At 41.1% G+C, this 19,556-nt stretch overlaps 1 protein-coding gene across 6 annotated transcripts in view; it reads right to left on the bottom strand.

Moving 5' to 3' along the window:
- The window catches only part of USP15 (ubiquitin specific peptidase 15), a 519,523-nt gene that overhangs the window by 367,678 nt on the left and 132,289 nt on the right, over nt 1-19,556 (bottom strand). For all 6 annotated transcript variants that reach the window (XM_030217240.1, XM_030217241.1, XM_030217242.1 and 3 more), the window contains 2 exons: nt 19,328-19,473; nt 13,144-13,205 (listed from right to left, as the gene is read on the bottom strand). In XM_030217240.1, the coding sequence (XP_030073100.1) occupies nt 13,144-13,205; nt 19,328-19,473 (208 nt within the window). The remainder of the gene's footprint in view (nt 1-13,143; nt 13,206-19,327; nt 19,474-19,556) is intronic.

The raw sequence follows: 19,556 nt of genomic DNA, 5'->3' as shown, positions 1-19,556 counted from the left end.
CCATTTTACTAAAGTCAGCATGCTTGAAATCCAGGCCGCCCTCCACTTCAGCTGTCATATCAAACCAAACTGTTTGATGGTTACTGCTGCCCAGGTGGTCACCCACTCGGACATTTGACACACTAGCCCCATTTGTGAGCACCAGATCCAGCGTCGCTCCCTCCCTCATGGGTTCCGTCACCATTTGTCTGAGCAGAGCACTTTGAAAAGCATCCACGATCTCTCTACTTCTCTCCGATTCCACAGATGGAACCTTCCAATCTACATCCCAGCAACAGCACCTCTCTCTTCTTTCCCAACTTTTGAATATCTGAGATCAGGATTGTGAAAAATTACAGACCTTACGAGACTGGGAGACTGGGCGGCTAAATGGCAGATGACGTTTAATGTGAGCAAGTGCAAGGTGATGCATGTGGGGGGAAAAAAGAACCCGAATTATAGCTACGTCATGCAAGGTTCCACGTTAGGAGTTACGGACTAAGAAAGTGATCTGGGTGTCGTCATCGATAATACGCTGAAACCTTATGCTCAGTGTACTGCTGCGGCATGGAAAGCGAATAGAATGTTGGGTATTATTAGGAAAGGTATGGAAAACAGGTGTGAGGATGCCGTTATATCGCTCCATGGTGCGACCGCACCTTGAGCATTGTGTTCAATTCTGGTCGCCGCATCTCAAGAAAGATATAGTGGAATTGGAAAAGGTGCAGCGAAGGGTGACTAAAATGATAGCGGGGATGGGACGACTTCCCTATGAAGAAAGACTAAGGAGGCTAGGGCTTTTCAGCTTGGAGAAGAGACGGCTGAGGGGAGACATGATAGAGTTATATAAAATAATGAGTGGAGTGGAACAGGTGGATGTGAAGCGTCTGTTCACGCTTTCCAAAAATACCAGGGGGCATGCGATGAAACTACAGTGTAGTAAATTTAAAACAAATCGGAGAAAATTTTTCTTCGCCCACCGTGTAATTAAACTCTGGAATTCGTTGCCGGAGAACGTGGTGAAGGTGGTTAGCTTGGCAGAGTTTAAAAAGGGGTTAGACGGTTTCCTAAAGGAAAAGTCCATAAACCGCTACTAAACGAACTTGGGAAAAATCCACAATTCCGGGAATAACATGTATAGAATGTTTGTACTCTTTGGGAAGCTCGCCAGGAGCCCTTGGCCTGGATTGGCCGCTGTCGTGGATGGGATGCTGGGCTCGATGGACCCTTGGTCTTTTCCCAGTGTGGCATTACTTATGTAGGCTGCCCTTTAACTTACTCCCGAATCCTCCTCTTCAATGTGCCAGTCCTCCATCAGCGAGGAAGCCGGGAATGGAACCAAAACTTCTTTCATGGGCCTACCAGCTACCTTGGAACACCTGGAGGCCTGACTATCCTCTGGAAAGAAGTCTCAGCACCCCTCCTCCCAAAAGCCCCTTTCACACAATCCAGCCCCCAACATAAACAGTACCTGCTGCCACTCAAGAGTTTTCTTGAATGCATCACTTTGAACTTCTCCAACTGGAAAAACGAAAGCCCCAGGGCTATAAAACTCTCCACAGGGGCTCCAGTGTCAGTACTGTGCTGCAAATGAGCAGCAGGGATGCACATTAAGAAGCACTGGTTCCAATTTTCCAACCCCTCCCCACCCCAGGTGGTTAAGTCCAGTGCAACCACCCCCAGTGCTGATAGTTCCCCAATATAATCAGTACATAGCCTCCCTATTAAGTTTCACTCTGTCCATGGACCTCCCCCCCCCCCCCCCCCCAAGGCCTCTGCACCACACCAGAAATGTCATGGGTTCTTGCCCTTACTTTTGGGTTCTTGCTTTTTTGGGCCCCCCCCCCCCCCCCAAGCTTTATTAGGGCCAAAAGAAGTTCCCAGCTGGGAAAAGAACAGACTGATGCTGGAAAGGAGAAAAAGTGGGATGGAGGAAAAAACTCGCTGCACTCACCTCCACTGGCAATGGCTCTGGAAACCACTGCCAGAGGCAGCTCACAAGCCAGAGCCTCTAGATGCCCACATCCTGCACAAACAGGGAAAAGGTCTTTCTTCTTTTTGGAAGAGTCAACAATTGATTCATGATTACCTGTTCCACTCCATTCAGGATTTTATAGACTTCTATCATACCTTCCCTCAGTTGTCTCTTCTCCAACTAGAAGAGCCCTAATCTCTTTAGCCTTTACTCATATGTGGGATGTAAAGAACAACTTACAAAGAAATGCCAGACCGCCCAAAACACAGCAGTCAGGTTGATATTTGGTAAAACACGATTCAAAAGTGCTAAACCTCTCCGAGAAAATTGCATTGGTTCCCAATCAAAGAACGTATTACCTTCAAAATCTGTACCCTGGTCCACAAAATTATCTACGGCAAAGCCCCAGGATACATGACTGACCTCATAGATATACCAATCAGAAACACAACCGGATCATCACGAACATACCTAAACCTCCACTACCCAAATTGCAAAGGACTCAAATACAAAGCAACCTATGCATCCAGCTTCTCCTATATAAGCACAGAACTATGGAACGCACTGCCAAAAGCTGTGAAAACAATCTAAGACCATCTAAACGTCAGGAAATCACTAAAAACCAACCTGTTCAAAAAGGCTTACCCTACCAACCCAACATAAATGACTAGACTCGGCAACACAACAAAACCAATGATCGTACTGAATATACAGCCTTCCCTCTTTTCACCCCCCATGGTGCCTGAAACGTACCTACCTTACTTGATCACAACATAACCTTGTATCTGTTTCTCTCTACCAGACTTGGCAAACGCCTTTACAGTACTATGTAAGCAACATTGAGCCTGCAAATAGGTGGGAAAATGTGGGATACAAATGTAACAAATAAATAAATAAATTCCATCCCCCTAATCATTTTGGCTGCCCTTTACACCTTTTCCAATTTCACTCTCTCTTTTTTTTTTTTAATAGCCACAGTGCCCAGAATCGCACACAGTATGCAAGATATGGTCTCATTATGCAGCAATACAAAGACATTATGATATTCTCTGTTTCATTCTTATTCCTTTCCTAATAGTTCTTAACATTCTGTTTGCTTTTTTGACCACCACACACTCAGCAGAACATTTCAATGTACTGCCCATGACAACACCTAAATCCTTTTCCTTGGCTGTGACTTCTAATATGGAACCTAACATCATGTAACTATAATATGGGTTATTCTTCCCAATGTGCATCATTTTGCACTTGTCCACATTAAATTTCATCTGCCGTTTGGATGCCTAGTCTTCCAGTCTCCCAAAGGTCATCCCGTAGTTTCACAAAGTCTACGTGTGATTTAACAACTCTGAATAGTTCCATGTCATCTATAAACCTGATCACCTCACTCATTTCCATTTCTAGAGTATTAATGTTAAAAAAGCATCGGTCTTAGTATAGATCCTTGCAGCACTCCACTATTCACCTTCATTCATTGAGATAATTGGCCATTTAGCCCTATTCTATGTTTTCTATCATGTAACCAGTTACTAATCCACAACAGAACATGGCTTTTTAGTACATAAGTACATAAGTAATGCCACACCGGGAAAAGACCAAGGGTCCATCGAGCCCAGCATCCCGTCCACAACAGCGGCCAATCCAGGCCAAGGGCACCTGGCAAGCTTCCCAAACGTACAAACATTCTATACATGTTATTCCTGGAATTGTGGATTTTTCCCAAGTCCATTTAGTAGTGGTTTATGGACTTGTCCTTTAGGAAACTGTCTAACCCCTTTTTAAACTCTGCTAAGCTAACCAACCTTCACCACGTTCTCCGGAAATTAATTCCAGAGTTTAATTATGCGTTGGGTGAAGAAAAATTTCTCCAATTTGTTTTAAATTTACTACACTGTAGTTTCATCGCATGCCTCCTAGTCCTAGTATTTTTCGAAAGCGTGAACAGATGCTTCACATCTACCTGGAGGAGTGGAGGAGTGGCCTAGTGGTTAGGGTGGTGGACTTTGGTCCTGGGGAACTGAGGAACTGAGTTCGATTCCCGGCACAGGCAGCTCCTTGTGACTCTGGGCAAGTCACTTAACCCTCCATTGCCCCATGTAAGCCGCACTGAGCCTGCCATGAGTGGGAAAGCGCGGGGTACAAATGTAATAAAATAAATAAAAATAAATACCTGTTCCACTCCACTCATTTTATATACCTCTATCATGTCTCCCCTCAGCCGTCTCTTCTCCAAGCTGAAAAGCCCTAGCCTCCTTTGTCTTTCTTCATAGGAAAGTCATCCCATCCCCGCTATCATTTTAGTCGCCCTTCGCTGCACCTTTTCCAATTCTACTATATCTTTCTTGAGATGCGGCGACCAGAATTGAACACAATACTCAAGGTGCGGTAGCACCATGGAGCGATACAATGGCATTATAACATCCTCACACCTGTTTTCCATACCTTTCCTAATAATACCCAACATTCTATTCGCTTTCCTAGTCGCAGTAGCACACTGAGCAGAAGGTTTCAATGTATTATCGACGACGACGACACCCAGATCCCTTTCTTAGTCCGTAACTCCTAACGTGGAACCTTGCATGACATAGATATAATTCGGGTTCTTTTTTCCCCACATGCATCACCTTGCACTTGTTCACATTAAACGTCATCTGCCATTTAGCTGCCCAGTCTCCCAGTCTCGTAAGGTCCTTCTGTAATTTTTCACAATCCTCTCGCGAGTTAACGACGACTTTGAGTAACTTTGTGTCATCAGCAAATTTAATTACCTCGCTAGTTACTCCCATCTCTAAATCATTTATAAATATATTAAACTAACCTTCTCCATTGTGAATACTGCCCATTTAACCCCACTCTCTGTTTCCTATCCTTCAACCAGTTTTTAATCCACAATCGGACATTGCCTCCTATCCCATGACCCTCCAATTTCCTCTGTAGCCTTTCATGAGGTACCTTGCCAAACGCCTTTTGAAAATCCAGATACCCAATATCAACCGGCTCCCCTTTGTCCACATGTTTGTTTACTCCTTCAAAGAATTGAAGTAAATTGGTCAGGCAAGATTTCCCCACACAAAAGCCGTGCTGACTCAGTCTCAGTAATCCATGTCCTTGGATGTGCTCTGTAATTTTGTTTTTGATAATAGCCTCTACCATTTTCCCCAGCACCAACATCAGACTCACCGGTCTATAATTTCCCGGATCTCCCCTGGAACCCTTTTTAAAAATCGGTGTTGCATTGGCCACCCTCCAATCTTTTTGCTATGTTTTTTTTGCCTCTAATGCTATCATTTTTTTGTAATCCCTCTTGGCCTTCTTTATCTGCGCCTTGCATTTGCTTTGACACTCCTTATGCTGCTTCTTGTTATTTTCAGACAGTTTCTTCTTCCATTTTCTGAAAGCATTTCTTTTAGCCCTAATAGCTTCCTTCACCTCAACAATGCCGGCTGTCCTTTGGACTTTCGTCTTTCATTTCTAATTCGCGGAATATGTTTGGCCTGGGCCTCCAGGATGGTATTTTTGAACAGCGTACATGCCTGTTGTACAGTTTTTACCCTCTCAGTTGCCCCCCTAAGTTTTTTTTTTAACCGTTCTTCTCATTTTATCATAGTCTCCTTTTTTAATGTTAAACGCTAACGTACAGTGGGGGAAATAAGTATTTGATCCCTTGCTGATTTTGTAAGTTTGCCCACTGACAAAGACATGAGCAGCCCATAATTGAAGGGTAGGTTATTGGTAACAGTGAGAGATAGCACATCACAAATTAAATCCGGAAAATCACATTGTGGAAAGTATATGAATTTATTTGCATTCTGCAGAGGGAAATAAGTATTTGATCCCTCTGGCAAACAAGACCTAATACTTGGTGGCAAAACCCTTGTTGGCAAGCACAGCGGTCAGACGTCTTCTGTAGTTGATGATGAGGTTTGCACACATGTCAGGAGGAATTTTGGTCCACTCCTCTTTGCAGATCATCTCTAAATCATTAAGAGTTCTGGGCTGTCGCTTGGCAACTCGCAGCTTCAGCTCCCTCCATAAGTTTTCAATGGGATTAAGGTCTGGTGACTGGCTAGGCCACTCCATGACCCTAATGTGCTTCTTCCTGAGCCAGTCCTTTGTTGCCTTGGCTGTATGTTTTGGGTCATTGTCGTGCTGGAAGACCCAGCCACGACCCATTTTTAAGGCCCTGGCGGAGGGAAGGAGGTTGTCACTCAGAATTGTACGGTACATGGCCCCATCCATTCTCCCATTGATGCGGTGAAGTAGTCCTGTGCCCTTAGCAGAGAAACACCCCCAAACATAACATTTCCACCTCCATGCTTGACAGTGGGGACGGTGTTCTTTGGGTCATAGGCAGCATTTCTCTTCCTCCAAACACGGCGAGTTGAGTTCATGCCAAAGAGCTCAATTTTTGTCTCATCTGACCACAGCACCTTCTCCCAATCACTCTCGGCATCATCCAGGTGTTCACTGGCAAACTTCAGACGGGCCGTCACATGTGCCTTCCGGAGCAGGGGGACCTTGCGGGCACTGCAGGATTGCAATCCGTTATGTCGTAATGTGTTACCAATGGTTTTCGTGGTGACAGTGGTCCCAGCTGCCTTGAGATCATTGACAAGTTCCCCCCTTGTAGTTGTAGGCTGATTTCTAACCTTCCTCATGATCAAGGATACCCCACGAGGTGAGATTTTGCGTGGAGCCCCAGATCTTTGTCGATTGACAGTCATTTTGTACTTCTTCCATTTTCTTACTATGGCACCAACAGTTGTCTCCTTCTCGCCCAGCGTCTTACTGATGGTTTTGTAGCCCATTCCAGCCTTGTGCAGGTGTATGATCTTGTCCCTGACATCCTTAGACAGCTCCTTGCTCTTGGCCATTTTGTAGAGGTTAGAGTCTGACTGATTCACTGAGTCTGTGGACAGGTGTCTTTCATACAGGTGACCATTGCCGACAGCTGTCTGTCATGCAGGTAACGAGTTGATTTGGAGCATCTACCTGGTCTGTAGGGGCCAGATCTCTTACTGGTTGGTGGGGGATCAAATACTTATTTCCCTCTGCAGAATGCAAATAAATTCATATACTTTCCACAATGTGATTTTCCGGATTTAATTTGTGATGTGCTATCTCTCACTGTTACCAATAACCTACCCTTCAATTATGGGCTGCTCATGTCTTTGTCAGTGGGCAAACTTACAAAATCAGCAAGGGATCAAATACTTATTTCCCCCACTGTATTTGACTTCCTGTATATAGTTACTTCAAGGTTGATATCAAAACTGATCATATTATGATCACTGTTATCAAGCAGCCCCAGTACCATAACGTCCCTCACCAGATCATGCACTCCACTAAGGACCAAGTCTAGAATTTTTCCTTCTCTCGTCGGCTCCTGCACCAGTTGCTCCATAAAGCTGTCCTTGATTTCATCAAGGAATTGTACCTCTCTAGCATGTCCCAATGTTACATTTAACCAGTCTATATTTGGATAATTGAAGTCACCCATTATTATCACATTGCCCATTTTGTTTGCGTCTCTGATTTCTTTTACCATTTCTGCGTCTACCAGATCAGTTTTCACAGATTAGATAGTGGGACCACAAGTACCTTCCTTCAATACTCTCAAATCTATCCATCCAGCTCCATTCCTATATGTGTCTTTTGAGGTCCTACTCTTAAGCCTTCCTCAATAAACATCAAACAGAAATATCTGTTAAGAAATTCTGCAAGTCCACCTTTTCTTCATCAGCCTGTACGTTTCCCTCCATCTTTGAGGTCTTAAAATGCCATTTTCTCCCCAAATTTTACTGTACTAGTTATTTTATCTTCCATTTATATTTTAGGATTCCTGACTTTTCTAGTTTCTCCTAGCTTTTCCAAATATTGTTGTCTTCTACTTTAGCGATCCCTTGTAGTTTATGAAAGCTAACTTTTCTTTTCATCTTATCAGTTACTGCTTTTCCCTTACCTTCAATTTTTGCATTACAAAGTTTGTTGCCCTTACAACATCTCTCTTCGGTGATACCCACAGCTTTTCTACTTCACATAGATTTTTCCCATTCAGCTGGCTTTCTCATTGGAGTGGAGTAGTAGCCTAATTGTTAGCGCAGCGCATTGGAAACGAGGGAAGCCCATTTCAAAACCCACTGCAGCTCCCTGTAATCTTGAGCAAGTCACTAAACCCTCCATTTCATCAGGCACAAACCTATACTGTAAGCTTTCTGGGGAAAGAAAAATACCTATTGTATCTGAATGTAGCTTGCCTTGAGCTACAACTGGAAAAATGGTGTGAGAAAAAAAATGCTTCCCTTCAATGAAATTCTTCCTCATCTTGAAAATGTTATTTTCCCTGAAGCATAATGACTTTTGTCTGAGAATGCATCAACACCAGTTTTGCTCTACCACTGAACCACACCACTCAGTGATCATCAAATCCAAGATAATCACCCAGTATGATATCAGAAACAGCTTCCAAATTTAGTACTAGGCCCAGCATCATTCCCTCCTGCGTGGGGTTGTTTACCCTTCACTAGAAAAGCTTTGCATGCTGCAAATCCAGGGTCTCCTTACATTTGACACTGCAACTGGCATGTCCCAATTAACATCTGGCAGACTGAAATCACCTCACAAGGGAACTTCTCCTTTCTGAGCAATTTTGTGAATACCTTCCATTAAATTTCTATGCATTTCTTCTGCCTGCAAAGGAGGTGTAGGTTTCATGCCAATATAAGCAAATGCTCTGTTTCCTTATTCCAGATTAATCCATGATGCCTCCTATTTACCTTGTAAGCCCTGCAGCTCTGTTTCACAATTTTTTAAAAATATATATCAATACTACCCCTCCCTTTCTTTGTATCATGTCCTTTCTGAATGAATTACAGCCCAGGTTAATAAAAAAAGGAAACACATAACTGATATATGTTGATTTGACAGAATACCTTAAAGGAAAGCTCATGAGATTCTAAAACTTTATATAAAGCAAGAAATTGCAATCCATTATCCTCTAAACAAATCTAGATATTTTATACTCTGATCTAATATTTACTTTTTTTAAGAAAAGACTATTTTCAAGCACTAAATATCTAATATAATGAAAATAACACAATGAAAGCTCTCAATGAAATGTCAGTAGGAAAAGTTCAGGGCTAAGCATCTGATGTGCACACAAGCAGGAGTCACTGAGTGCCTCAACTATGTTCAGAAAGTTAGCAGAGGTTTTTCTCAACAGAGGTCCTCAGGAGAAATCTACAAATTGAGGGTCCCCCTTTTACCAAGCTGTGGCAAAACTGGGCCTGAACTGGCATTGGCGTATGTTTTTGATGCGCGCCGAGGCCCCCTTTCACTGCAGTGGGTAAAAGATAGGTCTTTCTTTTTTTTTTTGCTGCGTGGCCATTTCAGGGGGGGAGCCCCTCTTACTGCCACCTACTGAGGTGGCATTAAGGGCTCTCGTGCTAACCCGGCGCTATCCGGGCAGCATGCGGTACTGCCCAATTACCACCAGGTACACACCGGAGCAACAAAAATAAATATATTTTTGTAGCGCCAGATATGATGGCACGCTGGGGTTGGGAAGTATCGCTGAGCTGCTGCGGTACCTTGGCGGTACTTCCTTTTTAGCGAGCAGTAAGCCCGTGTTGGGCTTACCGCTGCTTTGTAAAAGGGGCACCGAATTGCTAATTCTTTGCTAGGAAAAAAGTTTTCCTCTCTTTTCCCCATTACAGGATACTCAGCTGAAAGAAATTAGTGTGTCCGTCAGCCAGCCACCAAAATGGATTATCACCCATTTGTTGCAAACACTATAAATACTTTTCATTTGAATTTTACATACTTCATTTGTATGTAACTGTTAATTTCGCTATCTATAATAAAACTGTTTGCAACATCTACAAAACAAAAAGGAAAAGGAAAAGTTCTACAAAGAAGAGAAAGTTTATCCTTACTAGCTGGTAACCATATTTTATAAATATAGATTTTTTTTTAATATAATTACAGGTAGAGGAAAATAAGCAAGGGGATAGCAGTATTTCTTTATCAGTAACTGTATGTTTGAATTTCTTATAAGAGTGTAACAGGCAACCTGTAATCAGTATGAAAAGACATACAAGAATTGGTTATGTCAATGTGTTAGAGACCTTTGGATATTAAACTTCCTTTATGACTTACGTTGATCTCTTTCAAATTGGAAAGTGAATGCTACAAACATGACACATTGCACATTTCTCCTGACAGATTTCTCATTAACAGATTTAGATAAATATCTGGGGAGGCTTGCTGGGGAAGGACATGGTAAACTTCCAGGGGATCTTGAGTAGGGGGAGTGCAAATGGTGTGTATCTGTGTGTGCTGAGGGGTCGTTTACGTTGGACATGAGTATGGAGCTGTGTGAGGGAGTTGTGTTTGGGATAATGCATTTGTGGAGGGAAAAGGGAGCCATATTCTCTTACTCAAACACATAAACCACAAAATTTTCTCTTACCAAATTAAACCCATAGAAACAACCAGCTTCCTAGCTCATTCGCATCCACAGACAAAGAAAGCTATAACACAAAGGCAGAAAACACAAACACAAAAATACGAACTACCGTACAAACATAGGGAAGAGAGGCGTGAGAGAACCCCTAAAAAAAGGAAAGGCAAGAAGAAACAGGGGACAGGTTGCTGCAAAGGGAGCATGGAAAGATACAGATAAAAGAGAACTTGAGAAAAAGCCATGGGAACAAGGATCTCGGAAAAGGAACTAAGACAAAACCATGAGAGAGGATCACACCTCAGAAGGAAACAAGGATGCAAGCACAGAGAGAGGAATTGAAGAATGACTATTGAAAGGAGATATAGCAAAGCACAGGGGAAAGGAAGATATAAAAAAAGGCTATGGAGGTATTAGATGAAGAAAACATGTGAAGGTGTCATTGGAAAGAATAGAGGGAGTGGATCTAATTGAAAGAATTGAGTCAAAGGACCTGAGAAGAAAGCATGAAGGATATAGGAGAAGCCCTGGGAGGGGAAAATGGATAAGGAGCAAAGTAGAAGCTATACCAGGAGGAAACAGTGAGAGGGGGTTCTTACACAGGCGACTCGCAGGTTTTCCAGTACCCACTGCAAACTGGACACCTGCCCCAGCCATCTACTTAAATTCGCCCCCCCCCCCCCCCCCCCCCGATCGCTTCATAGCAGACCTCACATCCCACATAAACTACATGCTCCAACAAGGTCTGTTCCCCGAGGAACATGGCCACATCCTACTCACCCCAATACCAAAAGATACTAAGAAAAAAAACAAACGATCTCGCCAACTACTGCCCAGTTGCATCTATCCCACTAGTAGTCAAGTTGATGGAGAGTTTGGTGAACAAACAGCTCACTAAATATCTGGCCAAGCTCTCTATACTGCATGAGTCACAATCAGGATTCCTCTCCCTCCATAGTACTGAAACCGTGCTTGTTACTTTCCTGGCCAAATTCAAGCAGGAAATAGCTACAGGCAATAGAATACTTCTCCAATTCGACATGTCGAGCACATTCGATATGGTAAACCACAACATATTACTAAGACTCCTAGATCACTTCGGGATTGGTGGAAACATACTCAGCTGGATCAAAGGTTTTCTAACCACCAGAACCTACCAAGTAAAGTCAAACTCAAACATAACAGCACCGTGGAAAGCGGCCTATGGAGTACGTCAAGGTTCACCACTATCACCAATACTCTTCAACATAATGATGATCCCACTGGCCAAATCCCTAGCCAATCAAGGCCTCAACCGGTTCATCTATGCAGATGATGTCACAATTTGCATTCCCTTCAAACATAATTTGACAGAAATCACTAATGAAATCAAGCTCAGTTTGAACACCATGGACTCTTGGGCAAACTCATTACAACTGAAACTGAATACTGAAAAAACTCATTGCCTCATCCTTTCATCACCACACAATAAGTATACACCCACAACCATAAAACACCCCAGACCACACCCTCCCTATCTCAGACAGCTCAAAAATACTCGGCGTCATAATAGACTGCAACCTTACTCTTGAGAGCCAAGTAAACTCCATAACAAAGAAAATGTTCTATTCAATGTGGAAACTTAAACGTATAAAATTCTTTCTTCCCGAGGGAAATATTTCACAATCTAATGCAATCAATGGTACTAAGCCATGAAGACTATTGTAGCGGAATCTATGCGGGATGCAAAGAAAAACTCGCAAAGAAACTCCAGACCGCCCAAAACACAGCAGCCAGGCTGATATTCGGTAGAACACGATTCAACAGTGTCAAACCCCTTCGGGAAAAATTGCACTGGCTACCAATCAAAGAATGTATCACCTTCAAAATCTGCACCCTGGTCCACAAAATTATCTATGGCGAAGTCCCAGACTACATGACAGACCTCATAGATCTACCAACCAGAAACAAAAGTCGGATCATCACGAACATACCTAAACCTCCACTACCCAAACTGCAAAGGACTCAAATACAAAGCAACCTATGCATCCAGCTTCTTCTATATAAGCACACAACTATGGAACACACTGCCAAAAGCCGTGAAAACAATATACGACCATCTAAATTTGAGGAAATCACTAAAAACCAACCTGTTCATAAAGGCATACCCTACCGATCCAACAAAAATGCCTAATCTCTGCAACACAGCAAAACCAAAGATCGTACTGGACACTATATAACCTTCCTCTCTACGACCCCCACAGTACCGAAACACAAGTACCTTATTCTACCACAGCATCACTTTGTACCTGTCTCCCTACCGGACTGGGCAAACGCCTTCACGGTATTATGTAAGCCACATTGAGCCTGCAAATAGGTGGGAAAATGTGGGATACAAATGTAATAATAATAATAATAATAATAATTCTATCCTACAACTGGATACCATACAACCCTTATAAACTGCTTACTATAGGTCTTTTTTTTACTAAACCGCGCTACCGATTCCTGCTCAGCAAATGTGCGGCAGCCCACTCAAACTGAATGGGCTTTGTCACATTTGCCAAGGGGAAATCACTACTGCAGCTTAGTAAAAGGAGCATGCTTGGTATCTTTAATCTGCCTTTTGAAATGTGATATACTTATTATTTGTTTTTTTAACTACCAAGTATAAAATTAAACCATCTGATCAATGAAAAATGACAAGCTAAGATAGGAAACAAAAATATAAGTTGAAACACAAGCTTACTTGGGTGTAGAAAGACCTCTTGGCCAGGTTCCATCTTCATTTTTTTGTTCTATTACCAAAACCTGGAAGTTTCACATAAAAATGAAAAAAAAACATCAGATGTTACAAAAACTACTGCAAAAAGCTTTCCAATTTAACCAGAGAAGAAATGCTTCTCCTTTACTATTATTTAGTATAACTTTGAAAAAAACACACATATACACACACACACATACACAATTTGTCAAAATGAAATAAGTCAGCAACAATAATCACAGCACTGCTTGGCTGTTGATTAGAAGACAAAGTAAAAAAATTAAAAAAAACAAGTCAATACCTATTGATGAAGGTGGCAGTACTGAATGAACTACTGTTTGGTAAAAGTAATATCTGAGGAAGCATTCTCAGTGCATTATTTTTAAATTTTCTAGCAGAAGTGTAAGACCAAATAAGGAATTTATAAAGATAGAAAACTAAAAAACATATTCAAAGTGCTTTGGGCTCTTAAAAATTATTTTTTTGAGAACGTTACTGAAATCCCAGGCAAATGCTACAAGCAAATAAAAAGAGTTACAATCTAAGTACTATAAAAGAAAAAGAAACACTATAAACATGGGATCAAACTAAGCAAAGCATTACCAAATGGAACCTCAATCATTTAAACAATTTTTTAAAACAAAACTTCCAAACATGTAGAAACAAGGTATGAATAAGCATAAGGCTAAAGGAAAAAAAAGGTGGTTGTTTTTTAATTTACTAAGTGTAATCTGTTAACTACAGAAAATGTGCAACAAGGATGTCATACTATTTTGTTCAGTAGAAGAGGAAATGCAATTCTGTTTTTATACCCAGTGCAGCTGAATGTAACTCACCTTGAGCTACTAGTGAAAAGGTGTGAGCAAAATCTAAATAAATCAATAAAATAAATTTGGGGTTCCAGCTCAATTTATGTCTTCATATTTCTATTTCTAATTTGTGATCCCTTGTTCTGTACTTGGAGGTTTGTGTTTTGCAGATGATTGAGGTAAGGTATTCTGTCTGCATGTAGTTTCTGTGTAGAACTCTATAGCAATCCCTCTTGTTCTGTTTTACCAATAGTAGGTGTATTCAAGACCTAGGGCCTCATGTAATATTTGTAGTGCTGCCTGTTCTTAGGAAGGGTTCATGTTGTTTGAATCACAGGAATTAGTGCTACTGTTGTACGGTACATTTGCTACATGTATTTTGGATTTTTTTTCAGGTTTTTTTTATTTCACAATACACCTGGCAGTAGATAGATTTGTGTTGCTATTACATGCAAATTAGAATTTTGTGTGTATGGTAACATCCATGGAGAAAACATACTGATATGATCTGAGCCTGTTGTTTGGGGGGGGGGGGGGGGGGAGAGTTTTTTTTTTGATGCACAGCATGTTTACATTTAATTCATAAGAATTGCCATACTGTATCAGATCAAAGGTCAGTGAGGGTGTTGTATGCAGTGGGCCACGTATGAGATCATCATCCGTCAGGTGTGTCCCAACTGAAAAAAGGTTGGGAACCACTGCATTAGATCTATATTCAGTTAAATGACGCAATCTCATCCAGCAGCTGGAGAAGCACTTAACGCATCATCTCCTACTGCCAGGGCTCAGTGTTCCAATACAGCCCATGAATTCATCACCCTTACTTTAAGGTTTGGCCCTGACAACAGATAATGATTCAAGCACTTTTCTGGCAATTGACCTCTTATCCAGGGCCAGTTGCTAGGGTTTCTGGTGCCCTCCTGCAGTCTATTAGTCGGCGCCCCCTACCCAACTAGGGGTGGGATTACTATGGCTCTGCCCTTACAGTAGCCACACCCCTTTTACCAGCCATGGCACATATAAAGAAGCATCATTGAAAATATTACACCAGTATAGGAGACCATTTTGAACAGCGAGCCGGCAATGGGGGAGAGTCGGCGCCGGCAGCGGGCAGGCAAGACTGAGGATCTTTCCTGCCTGCCCCGAAGACTTTGCTGGACAACCTGGGTGGCTGGAAGGGGACAGGGGAGAGAGGAGGGTGGCTGGAGGGGGGGGGGGCAGGAGAGACAGGAGGGTCGCTGGACATGGGTGGCTGGAGGGGGGGCTGGGGGAGAGGAGGGTCACTGGACATGGGTGGCTGGAGGGGATTTCAATGCAGGGGGCCCGGCCGGGTTGCGGACAGAGGGGGGGAGCGGTGGCGACCTCGGGGGGGTGGAGGGGGAAGCAGTGGCTGCGGCGACCTCGGGAGGGGGGGTGGAGGGGGGGAATGGTGGCGACCCTGGGGGGGATGGAGGGGCGGCAGGGGCAGGGCCTCTTGCTGCTATCGTGCGGTTGGTCAGTGCTGCGTGTGACGTCAGCCTGATCTACGGAGCCTAGCAGACCAACTCCGAAGAAAGCCACGGACACAGGCAGCAAGACGCATAGAACGTTGGAGGTGAGAATTATTATATAGGATGTTTACATGGCTTCTTTGGGTGAAATCTTGCAAAAGTTGAGTGTGTCATTTCATATGTATGCTGATATTCAGTTTTACTTTCCCACTGATAAGTTAGCAGAGATTTTGGGTACATATCTGGATGCTATATCTGACTGGGTGCAAGAGCATGATTTGTCATTAAGGGGTCCTTTTACAAAGGTGAACATTTTTAGCATGCAGTAAAAAATAAGGGTGAACTAAACAGAGGTGCCCATATATTCCTACAGGCATCTCTAGCGTTTAGTATGCGCTAAAAATGCTAGCGAACCTTTATAAGAGACCTCTCAATTTTTTAAAAACTGAACTCATGTACATTGGCAAAAACTTGAAACTTCTTCTGCCTACAATTTTGAGATATCAGGTTTTGGATTTACATATAAAATCTGTCATCCAAAATTTGGGATTGTTGTTAAGAATCAGACTAGAGTATGCAACCACAGATAAATCATGTGATACAGACTACTTTTTTTTTTCAGTTGAGGGTATTGAGTAGATTGAAAGGAATGGTTCCTGCGAGTGATTTCTGTACAGTTTTGCAGAGCCTGGTACTATCTCGATTAGATTATTGTAATTCCCTTTATTTGGGCTTAAATTCATCTAAGATGCAAGCTCTGCAAATTGTTCAGAACGCAGAAGCTCATTTGCTTATAGAACTGAAGAGATTTCAATATAAAATGTTTGCACTGCCTCCCTGTAAAAATTCCATGTACATTTTAAAACTTTAACTTTGATACATCAACGTGTATATAGTAATTTCCTTTTTGAGAAATTATATATTTAAGGTATGTGTTATGGGGAGTTTGTAATTTGGTTCACAATACAATGAAATGTTCATTTTTGTGAGGCTGTGATAGAAAGTTTAAGATATATGCATGTCATATTGTTTTTTAGAATCTCTTGATGACGCTTTTGAGAAACATGGCATCCATGTAGAGATTCTGGACAGAATTAAAATGCATAACTGCTAACAGAGCTTTTAGATCAGAATATATAATGCACTAAGTAATGAGGCTAATCGTATGATGGATTTTGAACACTGAGATTTATATTTGGGACATTACTGATTGGATTATTTTATGCATCAATGTTTTGAACTGATGAACTCTGCCCTCCTCGACTGCATTTTCAAAGACTCAAGAGCACGTGAAAGGCATTTGGGATTTTCATCAATATCATGGACAAGTTAAGTATTTGTCGCTTTGAGGTTGACGAATAACTTTTAACAAATATATTAGAATTTGTAAGGTGTTATATCGTCTATATATGACAAAGTCATTCATGTGAACAGCAAGTGAGGTGAATGAAAATACTGTAGCATTCACCAGTGTTTGGGGTGTTTAGGTTATTTTAAACATACTTTTTGAAAATAAAGTTGTTCTTTTTAAAATATACAGAAATAGTTAAGTCTTTATATTGATTTATGTTCATAGATAATTGTAGACTTTTCATAAATTTGAGTACTTTTATTATTATAGTAATGTACCACAATATATCTTGAACAGCATGAATATCTATGAGCCACGGCGCGATTTGCAGTCTATGTCAATGAAACAGTTTGCTGTTTCAACATGTCGTTTTGCACGTACCTTTTCAATAGCTGAGGGGAATTTATGGAACCTTTTGCCAGGTTAATTAAGACTTTGTGCTGATTATCAATAATTTAAGAAACTGCTGAAAACATTTTATTTTGTAAAAGTTTTTATTGATGGATAGGATTGAGTTTATTTCTTTGGCAGTTTCCCATGTTTTGCTTTGCTTTATTTTATACTGAAGGAGAATTATGATTTTATGTGATTGTTTTGTTTGTGTTTTTTTTCCTTTGATATTATTGTTTTGTATTGTAACCTGCTTTGACTCTGAAGTGGGATATAAATATTTGAAAATAAATTACACGATCTAGAATGTGCGCCGCATGGATTTGTCCATTCCTGCCTGAAATATGCTCTTGACCAGTCAATGAAGAAAACAAATGAACCTCCCAGTATGCAGAGACATTACATTACAACATACTTATATACCGCTAGTACCATATCGTTCTAAGTGGTTTACAAAATTAAGAAGCCAAGGCAGACCTTCGACAATTGCAAAACCAGAGTAAATAACTAGCTTCACAAAACAACTAGTTATATAAATACGCAAACGTTTTGTGAATACTGGAGAGTCTAATACTAATATGATATACTTATGTCTTGGATTGCTTTGCATGTGAGTATATGTCTTATGTAGATCCAAACATACCTGTGTTTAAAAGAGAATTACAGAGTTCAGGGTAAATATCTTGAACCTTTCTTTTCTCTTAACCCATGAGCAAAATTAACAAGATAAACATGGCCACAGAGATTTAAAAAAACTCAGTTTGATAGACCAATGGTGTCACTGTGCAGAAGAAACACAAGTGGGACAAAAATACAGTATGATGCCGATTAACAGGATGTCCAATTATCCGGGACCAGCATCTCTCATTTGCCCTCTCCCTCCAAACCTGCTTTTACAGTCAGCATCGCTACACATGCTGTTTCTCCCTAGCTTGTTCTTCCCTCTGTAGCACAGTGTCCTCCCTGCAGGAAATAGAAAGTTCCATCAAAGGAGACCACACACTAAAGAGGGAGGATACGGGCTAGAGAGAGGCACCGTGTTCAATGCTTGCTGACTGTAAAAGCAGGTTTGGAGGGTTGCCGGGGGTGGGAGAATGAGAGATGCCGGACTCCTGGCTATGGGGGAGAGAGGGGTGAACAGGAGAGACAGAACTACAAGAGATGTGGAAACAGGGCGGCATGGTTCTGTTTTAACACAGGAAAAATATGTAGGTTTGTCTAATCATCCGGATTTATGATTATCCTTATCACCACCTGACGAAGATAGTCCGGATAATCGGCATCGTACTATAAACAGAAAAGCCTAACAGATGTGAAGGAGGTTAGACAAAGAGCATTCTAAGCTTGGCAGTTACTGCAGAACACAAAAACAAAGGTCCAATAGTTCTCAGTGCAGATAAATGAAATGCAGAGAGCTATAGAAACTAGCAAAGGCTGTAAAAGGCTTATTCCTGAAAATCTGTCCATTTAAAGTCAAGCCTGGTCATGTGATCTATATCGGTGACCTGATCAACTGCTGGTTTTCAGAATTACAATAAATGAGGCTAGAGATACCAAACTTTTGTTAAATCAAACACCTTACTTTCTAACTCTTCCTATTTTCTTACCTATCCATATGTTACATCTTTGCTTCATTATCAATTATAATGCTCTATTACGTATTGTGTTGACATTGTAAGTAGTATACCATGCCACACTTTGTATTATTTGAATATTTTTTACTGATTTAAATGCCTATTGCTCATGTTTGATCAATTCTTACTGTACACCACCTTGAGTGAATTCCTTCAAAAAGGCGATAAATAAATCCTAATAAATAAAAATAAATATATTGGAGACCTCTAACTAATTAACATTACATCACACAGAAGTCCAATGAAAAATGAACTTGTCAAAGAACAGAATGTTAGGAAAATAGGATTTCCTTTTTGTATCTTATTTTAACCGGCTTAAAATTACAATTGCCTTCTGCTGTCAAATATTCCAGTAACATCAAGCACCTGGATAGCATAATTATCTATAAAACAGAAATTAACCAAAAATATTTAACAACTCAAATCTTCTATATCTGTACAAAATAAAGATTCAGTGACCTTTGGAAAATATACTTCAATACTAGTCTTAAGTACCTGTCCCTGGTACAAGCCAGCATCTTGTATGGTACTGTCCGGTTTATTCAGGGGTTCAAATGTATTACTCATATATTTGTTCCATAATCTGGTCTCTTTTTCATCAGGAATAATAAAGATTTTCCTCATTTCTTTCTCAATGGTATCTAGAAATAGAAAAAATTATTTTTCATATATCAACCATAAGAAATGCATTTATTTATCAATTTTCTCTGTTGAAAAAGTAGTA

This window comes from Microcaecilia unicolor, chromosome 10, assembly GCF_901765095.1.
Source record: "Microcaecilia unicolor chromosome 10, aMicUni1.1, whole genome shotgun sequence".
NCBI classification, from domain to species: Eukaryota; Metazoa; Chordata; class Amphibia; order Gymnophiona; family Siphonopidae; genus Microcaecilia; species Microcaecilia unicolor.
Note: the sequence above shows the minus strand (reverse complement) of the source record. Positions and strands in the feature narration are given on the sequence as shown.